Here is a 13,245-nt window from a genome sequence, read left to right as displayed (position 1 = left end):
TCATACCCTTTGGGAAAAACAAGGTACCCACAAATTACCACATAGGTGGTAATCCATTAATCTGGAAGAGGTAATCAGGGACCTAGGGACCCAGGTTGACAGTAACCTCTCATTTGACACTCACATTGCCAAAGTGGTTAGGAAGACCTTCTATATTGCCCACCTTATCATGAAGGGTTTCACATCTAGATCAAGAGAGGTCATTGTGCCCCTGTACTCTTCTCTTATCAGGCCAATGATTGAGTACAATACCCCATTTGGGATGTATCTTACCCGACACCTGCAGCAGTTGGAAAGACCCCAAAAGTTCCTCATCGAGAGGATAAAGGGTCTTAAACATATGTCATATGCTAAAGTATCATAAGTCTGATGAAGCCTATTGGCGAAAGCGCTCACTGTGTCTCTTTTCTTTTCATTAAAAGTTTTATGGAACATTAAGGACTTCTTGTTCTGTTTCGTGCTGATATCAGTGTGATTTGAATATACCAGACGTTTTATTGCCAGAGGAACAGCGTGTATGCTTTTGGATTTTTATATTTGTTATATTTTTTACACGCTAGTTCCAGTCTCCGTTGGGTTGCTTATCTGCGTTGGAATTGTTGTTCATATGTCATATGCTGCCCGACTGAAAAAACTCCAGCTCTATTCAGTCGCATACCGCCCACTCAGAGGTGATCTGTGCCTGACGTACAAGGCCTTGTCCAATCCGGAATTAATGGACATGCTCCACCTCAGAAAATCCAAATCCATCAGAGCCACGAGAGCAAGAGACTTAAACCTCAACACAGAAATAAATAGGACGTGCTGGAGGGACAGATTCATAACCCAGAGGCTCCCTACACTCTGGAACAGAATCCCAATCCATGTTAGGCAGAGCCCCTCATTAACTCTATTCAAGAGAAATTTCGACGAATGGATGGGAGATCGTAGGTTTACCCCGGGGGTCATCTCTGTGTCACTACTAGACAGAGGCACAGTAAACTAAACCCTAAAATGGCATAGTATTCTCATCCTAAGGGGTGGTGAAAGCCACACACACTCTGGCTAGGTTTATAAATGCCCTAGGGCAGATAGCCTAGTACTAACCTATGAACCTATGAACCTAAATAATGCATTGATATAAAATGCAACTATTCAGGATATATATATATATATATATATATATGTGTGTGTGTGTGTGTGTGTGTGTGTGTGTGTGTGTGTGTGTGTACATACATATACATACGTACATACACACACAAGTATATGTATGTGTGTATATATATATATATATATATATATATATATATATGTATATGTATATATATATATATATATATATATATATATATATATATATATATATATGTTTATAAATATATATATTTTTTCCCCACTTGTGATTTAATAACAGTGGACATGTGCTGTCCCCTTTTCCCTGAAAGGAAGTCATACACTTACTCCACTGAATCCTGTTTATAATGCCTGTGAAATGTCAAACATGCAAGCATACACACACACACACACACACACACACACACACACACACACACACACACACACACACACACACAACATGCACAATGTATGTAAAATGCTGGTCAGTAATGCCCTTCCTTATAAATGTGGCTGCAGAGAGAGAATACCTCAGCTGAGGCTTGTATATGAGATGCCTACTGCTTTCTTGACATCCCTGGTGTCTAGCAAGGTACACTGTGGACCAGAGATGAACACTCAGCTTTATCCAAGTCATGCATGTGCTGTAGTTGCTTGAGTGTATGTATGCAACGCAATGCATGGTAACTAGTAGGGATCATAGCTGAGCTTCGTAAGTCACCGAGGAGACAGGTTAAAAAGAAAAACCTGTGTCAGCCGTGAACAATGACTTGGATAATCCTCCCACTGTGGGTGGGGGTGGGTTGAGGTAATATGCTAAGATCCAGTCTACTAAAATGGAGGAGTAGATGGGTTGATTAGGTGATGGTGGGCGTGAGGGTCAGGGTGGTCTAGTAGAAAAAGGATACACAAATGTTGGTTTGACCACTGTAAACCTGGTGGACTGTGTAGCTGTGTATTACGCTATCACATTTATGTACTACAGCAACATACCTCCAAAACAGTGGCTTGCACAGAAATAACATCTGTCAAAAATCTAATCTGCAACGCTGTTGGCCACTGCTTTTTTTCAGTTGGACCAATCATCAGGTATGAATATCATGTGTAAATATGCTTAATCTTCTCATAAATGGTTGTGTCAGTGATACTCCGTTAGGAATAAGGACCTCTAAGTTAACTCAATGAAACCGTTGGAAAGTAAAGTGGTTGTCCTGCAGTACCCATACATCAGGATATAACTGATTTTTCACCTTGAAGATAGTGATATGTTTGTATTGCTGTGATACTAAACTACTGTTGTCATAGGTACATGAGAGCATGTGTACTGCCAGGACATATATATATATATATATATATATATATATATATATATATATATATATATAAATCAAGGTAATGTGACAAGCTCCTGTGTACCCTCTCCTGTGAATATCTGGTAAAAAAATCCTGGTACCCCTTCAGTGCAGCAAGTGGTAAGTTTGCTGTGAAGGACAATATTTTATGCTCATCACATCTGAGTATTAGAAGGGAGGTAAAACTGTTAAAACTGTATGAAGGTGACTAGTAAGTAATCACCCTTCCTGTTCCAGCTACTACTACAAGAAACAACTTACTTTTTTTTCCTTTTGGCCTTATGCTGGTTCAGCTCCACGAGTCCCCACAAATCATTTTAAGTAAGTTACACAATATCAGTTGTGTAGGGAAAAAATGCAACAGCAGCTAAGTGAATATTTTCTTGTAGATTTTAAAAATTGCAACACTTCTGCTCTGTGAATGACCTCAACTCCCCAAGACTTGATTCCCTGATAGTGATAGCATTTTCACTGAAAGGTATTGTTGGAGAATTGTATAGGCAGTAAGTGCCATCTCTGAGTGTTTGCCTCCCTGCCCCCTTATGCTGCAACCATTGAGCTGATATGGGTTGTATGGGTGCTGAGAGGCTTGCACTGAGCAATCTTTAAACAAAAGCTGTATGAGAAATTGTCTGTGAGAGAGTCTGAGACCGTTTGACCTTATTAGTGCTAACAAGGCCTGAGGGTGTTTGTTCTATAGAGGCATGTTTGTCAACCCTTAACCATGATGTCCCCTACAGATGTATCCCCATCTGTTGATGCCCCTTCAGAGACTGACAGTAGGATACTGGCATCTCTATCTGCCTAGGCCTGTCAAGACACCCGCAGCTGAATAGCAAGTTCCTTGCATCTCCTCTTTTGATATTCCATTTTTGGGGGGTAAATTTACAGAACTTGGAGAAGAAGGTACCTTATCATTTTTGACAGGAAGCCTAAGTGTGCCTACTCTCTTCTGGGCAAACATTTGATTTTTGGATCTGCATTTTCATGAAATGATAAATGGTAGAGAAAGGAAAACCAGTCCACATAATTTCACAGCTCTTTCACTGTCCCATACAGAAATAAAGTAGGATTTTCCTGCCAAGAAGTATACATTTTATAGCAGACTGTATGGGAATATCCACTGTGGTGAGTCTGTCAAGTTTCCTACCGTAAGCCTGCTTAGTAGCTGTAAGTATACTCAAGGACTGAGAATGAAAGGAAGTCCTCTATTAAGAAACTGATAACGTTGAAATACCCATACCTAGCTTCATAATCTCAAGATTGATCTTTATACTCTTCAAATGAAACTTGTAGCCACTTTTATTTTATATCATACAAAAGCTTTTATGTAAAGATGTCAGAAAATTGCTTTTTGCCATTATATTGAGCTTTTTTGTATCTAAATAATGAGTGGGCATGGTGCTTTATACATTATACAGTTTCTAAACACTTGCTAGGGTGGGTAGAAACATGCCAGGGCTAAACTGATTGACTATAGTATGAAATTTCTGCTGGCATGACGGCAGATTGAACAAGTCTTTGTGACTGGAGGATGGTGGATGTATTATCCAATCAGTTTGTAGGGGAAATTAAGTATATTTATTGGTCCATAAGCTAATGCTTAATTAGCATGAATGCAGTGATTGGGGGTGATGAGGAGCAGTCATGTCTGAGTGTGATGTGAGCATGTATTTGCATATGGGACTGCCAGACAAAAGGGCTGAGCCATGCCATACTTGTGCCTATAGGGGACTTTGTATGTACATTTACAGATTTGGAATCATAAAGAGTCGCAGCAGAAACTCTGGGTTGCAGAATTACTTTTGTGGATTGTGTGGATGCCAGCTGGGGTCACTACACTGCAAGTCCACCATTTTACATGTGCTTAGTCACCACTACCCCCTGCAGCTAAAACATACCTTTTACTGAATCAGGCCCAAAGAGTTACTTGAATGTTTACAAACATCATATTATGGCAGAAAATATGCACCTCTACAACACTCTACAAAACCTTGTATGTTTCAGGGAAGGATTTTTTCCAAGAAGAGAAAAGGCACAGAACAGGTATTGAAAATTGATTATTTGTAGCTTTTATGTAACAGGATGAAATGAATGTTCATGTTAAAGATATGTGTTTGCTGATCAAGTTAATTATATGAAAAGTTCCTGAATTGCTGTGTAGAAAGATGAGGGGTATAAAGACTCGTTTATTAAAAAAGATTATGTAAAATGTTAATCTTCTCTTCTTTTTGTGTGTTATCTTCAGGTTCCATACCTTCCTTTTACTGAGGCTTTTGACAGAGCAAAAGCAGAACATAAACTTGTGCATTCCATATTGCTGTGGGGTGCATTAGATGACCAGTCATGCTGAGGTAAGTTCCAGGACTGAATTTTTATTACGTGGTCAGTGTTCTGAAGCAGATAATAGACTTTTTCTACATTTGCAGTAATGAAGTGGCCAATAGTTGTCAATATTTCTGAGCTTAAAGGTAGAGTCAAAAGCCTTACAGTCGATGTGAGCAAATTGCTCTTTGTAGAGTAACGTTTTGTGCCATTACCAAGTGGCATGGTGGTGAATGCCAGGTCCATGCTTTTGTCTTTGTCATTTGACATTTGAATTGTCCCATTGTAGCACATTTGTCCCTTTGAAGGAGAGAAATGGGTGGGCAGACCTTTATGCAATTCCATGTTGATGTTAAAATACAATTAATGAAGCTTAAACAGTATTATATTGTTTCATATAGGTAGATGTTCTTGCTACTAACAACTCCATATTCCTACGTGGCCCATGTGCAGCACTTACTTCATCAGATAATCAGGAGAGCTGTGTACATCATATTATTTTAGAGAAAGCACTTATCCAGCTTCTCTCCATCTTTCTCTTCATCTTACTGTTGCCTGCTAGGACTTTGTCATGCTTGTTTATTGTGCTTTTTAACTTTTTTGCACTGAGATTACTTCACAGCATCTGTTGGGTGTCCTTCCCATAGGTTCATAGATTAGTACTAAGCTAACTGCCCTTGTGGAACATTTTAAGCCTAGCCAGTTACCCCATGTGAGAGTCAAACTTTGCACCTTGTGTCTCTAAGGCAAACACCTTACCCTTTATGCCAACCGCCCAGCTCCATTTCTTACCCTGCTTAAAAGTTGGGTTGGCATCAGGAGTACTATGCAGCTACTGTGTATAGTTGCCTTTCTGTTTGACTTCATGTAGAGGAAAGTGAAAAATATGAAGAAAAAAGATCTGGTAGCTTACCTTTATTGGAGCAGAGCTGGGTACTCTGCAGTATCGTATGATGTTATCATTTGATCACTGGTACAGTAGCCTTAGGTATATGGGTTATAGCCTTCTAAACATATCACAGTCAGCAAGCTTCCAAAGCTTAAGAGCACATTCCATGCACCAAATTGATAACTCGCTTGAGTAGAGCTGAAGAAAAAGAGTAGCTTGGATAGCAAGCCCATCAGAGCTTTCTTCTGCATCTGAAGGACTGTTTCTTGTGGGCTTTTGAGGATTGACAGTTGGCTAATGCTTCTCCACATTGTTGGGCAGATAAGTTCCCTTCAGGGACACAATCTTCCACATTTTATTTTCTGCCAGAAGGTTAAAATTTTCTGTAAAACTTTAAGCTAGGAAAAGGTGTTTTTATTGACTGCCACATGACTTTTAGCCAGTTTTTACCAGGAGGATTACTTTTTACTTTTGAGGAAGAAAGTTGTTAAAACTTAGAACTATTTTTCCATGTATACAAGTTGTGTTACATTGCTTTTGTTAAGTGGGGTAAGTGTTTAAAGTGCTTTCACTCTTTTTGGTGTATAAATTGACTTTGCTGTTAATTAACCATTTTACTGATTACTGCTGCCGCTGCGGTAGCGTTGTCGCCTCACAGTATGACGCTGTCCGGTTCGATTCTCAGCTAGAGTGTTTTCTGCGTGGAGACATGCGTGAATGGGCATACCTTCGTTGAAGGTTGTGCATCAGGGCTGGTAACTCGGCACGTAAAAATCAACTACCAATCATTAGCGGATCGGAGTTCGGCTGTGGCGACCCCTAACAGGGAAAAGCCGAAAGACACAAACAAACAAACCGATTACTGCTGCCAGGCTTCCGCAGAATTCAGCCATCTTTTTGAGCTTCACAGTGGAACAACTTACCAATTTCTTGGTTCTTCCATCTTCCAGCCACAAAAAGAAAAACACTTCGAAGCAGCCTGTGTCCCTTTACCAAGTTACTAAATTGTTTTAGCAGAAGATGGGTGACTGGTGTGGCTGTTTCTTGTTTCTCAGACCACTCATCTTTTTTCTTGGCTTCCTCAGGTGTAGTCTGTAGATCTACCATAGACTAGGAGTTAGACGTACTTTGTGGCTGCTGTAGTGCTCTTGGTGGGCACAGGAGAGCCACTTTTCTCTACCTAGCCAGACTGGGATTCCTGTCTCTTGGGAGGTTTTGCCTGTCAAAAGTGGATCTGCTTCTTTAGAAATTCCTGTCAAAAAGAAGAAAAAGTTAGACATCCATCACTGGGCTTTTAGCTCAGGGCTAAGTTTAGGCTCTTGACACTACCAGTTCTGGTGTTTCTGGTAAAAGGAAAAGGGACTATTCAATATCTAAAGATGTTCAGGGCATTGAACAGGAAAATGATTGTCAAGGTGTAACTTCTTGTTTCACTCCTCAGGTTTGTGATTCTGAGTAAAGTGTACTTCTCATAGTCCCTTGAAGGATTTTATTCTTCTGAAATCATACTCAGAGTGAAGTAGCTGTTTCAGTGTTAACAATCTTCCGTTGTCGTTATTGAAATGTTATGATTTATTACAACTGGAATTTTCTGAATTTACTCTAGTTCATGTTTTCTCAGCATTGGAAGATGTAATTATTAGGAGCAGTGGCTGTCTATCAGGCAAGTTACAAGTCCTAAGAAAGCAGGTAGAATGGTGTAAAGCTCCTCTGTCTTTTTCTAACCCTGGATCAGATCCAGCAGTGATTTCATTGGTAAAAGCAGCTGCTTCTAAACGTTTTTTAAATGCCAAATCCTCTACCTCTGATAAGGATGGGAAAACTTTTGAAAATTTTTGGGAAAAGTGTATTCTTCTGCAACACTTAATTTGTAGAATTCTTAGTTGTCAGGTCTGCATGTTAAAGTTTATGCTTGCCTTTTTGACAGTATGAGGAACACCATGGTTTCTTTTCTCTTGTCTGAGGAAAATCATCTGTGTAATGTTATTGCTTATGTGTCTCAATTGACTTAACATTATTTGAAGTGTTCATATGTTTATATGTAAGTACTAAGCTAGCTGCCCTTGTGGTCAGTTTTAAGCCTAGCCAATTCCCCTTTCAAAGGTGATAATCAACCCTGTGCCTTGTGGCTGTGGGGTAAACACGTTAACCAATATACCACCTTCTCCCATGATTCAACTGATGTCACTGCCATAGGTGCTGCTACTGGGACTGTTATGAGAACTGTTATGAGAAAGTTTATTTGACTGCATATACATAACCTTCCTGAGAATGTAAAATCTGACATTTTGAGTTATTCCTTAGATAGAGAGGTTATATTTGGACCATCTGTTGCAGAGGTCATTAAAAAGTGTGATGAGAGGGGGAAGTTGATTCAGGGAGTTACTCAGATGTTAGAAAATATCCCTCCTTCTCAGAAAGGAGAAGGATTTTATTCAGTAATATTTCTGATACCAAAGAAAGAAGCTTCATGGAGATCTCCCCTTTCTAAACCAGTTAGAGAAAGTTCCAAAGTTTAAAAAGTTATCACTTCACAACCTGCTACATCTCATTCCCCATTTCAGTTTTTTAGCGATTCTAGGTTTAAAATATGCTTATAATCACATTCTCTCAATACCTGATTTCAAACGTTTCTTAAAGTTTTCTGTGTCTAGATCACACTTTGCTTCCTGTATTACCCTTTGAGTTATCCACTGCTTCAAGGTTATTCAAAATGTGTCTAGCTCTAATGATAGCCTACTGCAGGCTGCAAGTTATTCATTTTTTCTTATTTAAATGATATACATATTTTTATAAAGTCTTTTACAAAGTGTCAGAAGTCTCAGATGGGTGAGAGATCTCATACTCATGTTGGAATGTCAGGTGAACATGCACATTTTTTCCTTGACCCCTTCTCATAAGAATGTTTTCCTGGGGTATCTCCTAGATACTTCAGTTCAGTGAGCATTTATTTCTACAGGAAAAAAAATAGATCTATAGCTAGATCTTTTCCTGAGTTTTTCCACTCAAGCTAAGACCTCAGCAAGGGAATTTATTATGATTCTTATGATTATTCTAGGCATACTCCACATTTGAAAAAAATCAGTGGTACCTAAAATCATTGTGATTCCAATATCAGCATCCTCTAACATTCCATATTCATGTGTTAGGATTTATGAAAAGAGAACTTCTTTGAGTGACCAGTTTTATCTGAATTCCTGGTCTTCTCTTTTGACCCCCAACTCTAGCACAGTCTGTAACTACAGATGCCTTAGACTTTACTTAGCAGTGTCTATGGAAGTACAGGGTCTTTGTATAAAAAAAGACTGACCAGACCAATTAAGATAAAAGAGATCTTGGCATTGAAATGTTCTCAACTCTTCCAAACATCTGTGTGTCCCAGGACCATTACAGGTGGTTACAGACAACACCACAGCAGTATGGTGGATAGACAGGAAGTATCATATCTTACCCACTGTGCAGACTTGCCATGGTAGCCTTGGATACAGCTTTTCAGAACAATCATACTCTATGGGCAAAGTTTTGTAAAAGAAGACGCAGATGAGCCAGATGAGGTCAGACACTTCTGAATGGATGCTGAATCAGGAGATATTCTGGGAATTGATCCAGTGGAGGGGAACACCTCAGATCTATTTGTCTTCATTCATAACAAGCAGTTGTCAAAATTTTCTCCAGGACTCTATGCAGGAATGCCTAGAAAACAGATGCATTCTCATTAGTTGCAAGAAATAAAGGCATTACAGTGTAAAATGAGAAGAAAGGCCAGTCAATAGCAAGTTTAAGTTAATGTGCTGTAATCGTGGAGTGTTGTGGTGGGATGGGGTGTAAAAGTGCACTGATTGTATTATATGTAGAGTTGAGTTCAGATGTTTTCTCCTACTTATAAATAACTGAATGTCTGGATTACTGCAGACTTAATCTAAAAGCAAATGATTTCTGTAAGCAAGTAGGCTTGAAAAATAAAATTATGAATGCATGAGAAGTGCTGAGCTTCTTGTATATGCAGTGATATTAGGTGTTTTATGTCCATTGGAAGCTAAGAAGTCTGTAGCTGAAGGCATTTGTACATTCTGTTATGTTTCCATGGAAATTACCTGTCTGCAGGTGGAAGCAATTAATCTTGAGAGTTCTGAGAATTGTTTGCTGAGGGGAAATGCAAACTTTAAATGTACAACTGCAAACTTGGTCAGCCATAGTCCACTGGTTTTGGCCTTCACCTCAGAAAACTATATCCCAAAAAAACAGAGGCCCCAAACCCAATCCCTGGGGTACACCGCTTGATACTGGTCTACTGCTTGAGGTGGCTTCCCCTATTTTGACTAGGTGGGTTCTATCAGTGAGCCAGTTTGGTACCCATCTCGTAACATATGGATTGATGCCTAGTTGAGAGAGTTTATCTATTATACCTGAGTAGGGAATAGAATCGAAGGCTTTGGCCAGGTCAAGGTAGGCGGTGTGCACCATCTTCTCCTTGTCCATGGCTTTGGTGACTGTCTCAAAAAATCGACCAAATTTAACAGTCATGACCTCCCCTTGACAAAACCAAACTGTGTGGGATTGAGTGTTTTTAGCTTGCCAGTGGTCTTGTTAATGAGGTCCATGATAATCTACTCCATGGTCTTGCAGATCAGGCTAGTTAGGCTGATGGGTCTATAATTTCCTGGATCAGTGGACACTCCACCTTTGTGCAAAGGGATGACAATGGCTGTCCTCCATTTGGCTGGGACAAAGGTGGTACTCAGGCTTTGGTTGAATAGGGTGCCTAATGGTGCTGCAAGTTCCTGCTTGAGTTCATGTAGGATGCAGCCTGGGATGTTATCGGGTCCCATGGAGGCTGTATTTTTTGCCTTTGAGAGGGCAGTGGTGACTTGCTCCCTTGAGGTAAGGGGAGGAAGCAGGTGCTGGGGATGTCCTCATTTACTGATGGGGTGACAGAGGGGTGAAGTTTTCACTGAACCTGTCTGGTAGCAGGTTTGCTATATCTACTGTGTTTGTGTATGTGGCATCCTTGACTACCGGTTTTGAGCAGATTTGAGTGGTTCCTTTGAGATTGTGGACATATGTGAAGAAGGCCTTATGATTGTCTTTAGTAGATGTAGCCAGTTTGGACTCGAAGTTTGCTTTGGAGGATTTCACTAGTGCTCATTTGCTTGTTCAGGCTAAGGAGAGATTGCTTCCAATTAGGCACCTGCTCCTTCTTGGTCCTGGACAGCAATTTTTTCCTTTTATTATAGAGTTTATTTATTGCAGATGTCCACCAGACAGGTTTATTTTTCCTTCAGGTGGATGATTTTGTCCTGTCGGGTATTCCTGATTCCATGCAGTTTTTTATTTATATATATATATATATATATATATATATATATATGTATGTGTGTGTGTGTGTGTGTGTATATATATATATATATATATATATATATATATATATATATATATATATGCTCCTATACTATTTTGATGTAGGTTTGGACATATGTGCCAGTTCCTATGGAGGGGAAGGGGGCTGTGAAGCTGTTTATACCTTCCCTCAGGAGGTTGTAATCAGCTTTGGAGAAGTTTTTTTGTTTGCCCCTAGCTGGTGACTTTGAAAGTGACAGTTTTGTGGTCAGATCTTACCAGGGAGGATGACACTGTAAGGATGCTGCAGTGGTTACTCATGTTGGTTAATACCAAGTCCAAGGTATTATTACCTCTTGTGGGAGTATCAACCAGCTAGTCCAAGGCATTTGCATTGATGAAATCAAAGAATCTCTGGGCATTTGTGTTTTGGCATGAGTAGTTCTTCCAGTCTATGGTTGGATAATTAAAGTTGCCCAGGATTAGGGTAAAGAGTTGAATCTAGATAGATTAGAAGCGGTCCAGATAGGTGGAGTAGGCATCTTGAGTCAAAGTTGGGGGCCTCTAACTAGCTATGATTTGAATAGGGGACTTGTCAATGGTTAACTGCACCTGGAGTGCCTCCTGTGCATAATACTGTTTGACCAGCCTGGAGGTGTATATGTCTTTTATATATATATATATATATATATATATATATATATATATATATATATATATATTGCAACATCACCTCCTTTTACTTTGCTGCCCAAGGTTTGGGGTCTGAATGTATGCTAGGATGAGTAACCTGATATACCCGGTGCTGTCCGCAGCTTTGAACCAGGTTTCTGTGACTGCACAAATGTCAGCATTTTCCAGGGTTAAGAATGCTTGCAATGAGTGCAGTTTCATGTTTAGACTCCTAGAGTTTAGCAGCATGACTTTTAATTTGCGTTTTGATGAAATTTTCATGTTGGTAGTTTTGACCTCATGGTATTGCCTAAAAAAGGCACTCTGGGGGAGGCAAGAATCTTTGCCAGAAGCCTGAAGCCCAAGGGAGACAGATGCAGGCCATCTCTGGCAAAGCGTCAGAGTTTGTTGAGCATGTCAACCAACTCCCTCTGGCTCATAAAATTTTATGTCAACCAGAAAAAAAAACTTGCATTGCAAAGCCTACTTCACCTCCACACCAATAACAGAACTCTTTGCTCCAGTAACAAACTTATTCTCACAGTAACTAAGTCAAATAATACAGCAGGTGATGCTCTCTTTTCTAATTATGTATCCAAAATATGGAATGTTCAGCCCTATAACATAACTACTGTGACATCCTTCATACAGTTCAAAAAAGCATTAAAACTGAATCTTACTAATAACTGGCTGTGCTCTTGCACTTCACCAGGCTAGACCCTCCACTATGTTAGTCCCTTCACCACCTTAACTATCTCATACCTCAACAGAAACATTTAGGTCTATATTCTATTACTGTAGAAATACATACAATATAATAAAATAGATTGTTATGGTTTTGACCCCAATAACCTTTAAGAAGTTGTTGTACACATGACTTCCTCCAGCAATGATTGGTCATTTTATATATATATATATATATATATATATATATATATATATATATATATATATATATATTTAGACTAATAAAACTATTACTGTAAGATTTCTCTGTTTTCACTAATTGTGACTGTTGTGTATGAATATACTACTTTTAATTAAGACTCACTGCATTTTGTATCTAATATACTTTGTAAACTTTGTAGTTTTTTTTGTTACATGTTATTCATATGTGTGGAGCTTTTCTCCCCGGGCCTCCACTGAAAATGGACCTGCGTCCACTGGACTATCCCGGTTAACAAATGTAAAATAATAATAAATAATAATACAAGGGCAATCAGGTCAGTAAAAATAGTTTGAAGTTATTGATAGTGAATAAGAGATAGTAGCTTCACTAGCAGCCTTAGTACTTCAGTGCATTTAATAGAACAGTCTGTAATTTAGTTTTATTTAAAGATAGCCAGTGCAGTTTTTCTTAAAGCTGAAAGTTAATGTTTTCTGAAAGCATACAAGCTGCTTTTCACATCTGGGAGGGGACTAGAGATAAGAAAAGATTAGATAGCAATCAGTATAAGTGGGAGCACAGGCTGTAGCATGTATCCTTAATTTTAAATTATATAGTGCCTGTGGTTGCAGCTGTCGATTTGTGAAAACTGTTCCTATCAGGAGTGTTAAACTTCATTTTTTTGAAGA

General features: G+C 39.1%; 1 protein-coding gene across 1 annotated transcript in view; it reads left to right on the top strand.

Moving 5' to 3' along the window:
- SELENON (selenoprotein N) overlaps positions 1-13,245 on the top strand; it is an 805,209-nt gene that overhangs the window by 464,547 nt on the left and 327,417 nt on the right. Inside the window, exon 9 of the mRNA XM_044060119.1 lies at positions 4,696-4,801. Coding sequence (XP_043916054.1) covers positions 4,696-4,801 — 106 coding nt within the window. The remainder of the gene's footprint in view (positions 1-4,695; positions 4,802-13,245) is intronic.

Source organism: Protopterus annectens, chromosome 1.part2 (assembly GCF_019279795.1).
Source record: "Protopterus annectens isolate FY-2018-M chromosome 1.part2, PAN1.0, whole genome shotgun sequence".
Lineage (NCBI taxonomy): Eukaryota > Metazoa > Chordata > Ceratodontiformes > Protopteridae > Protopterus > Protopterus annectens.
The sequence above is the reverse complement of the archived record's forward strand: the minus strand, read 5'-3'. Positions and strand labels throughout refer to the sequence as shown.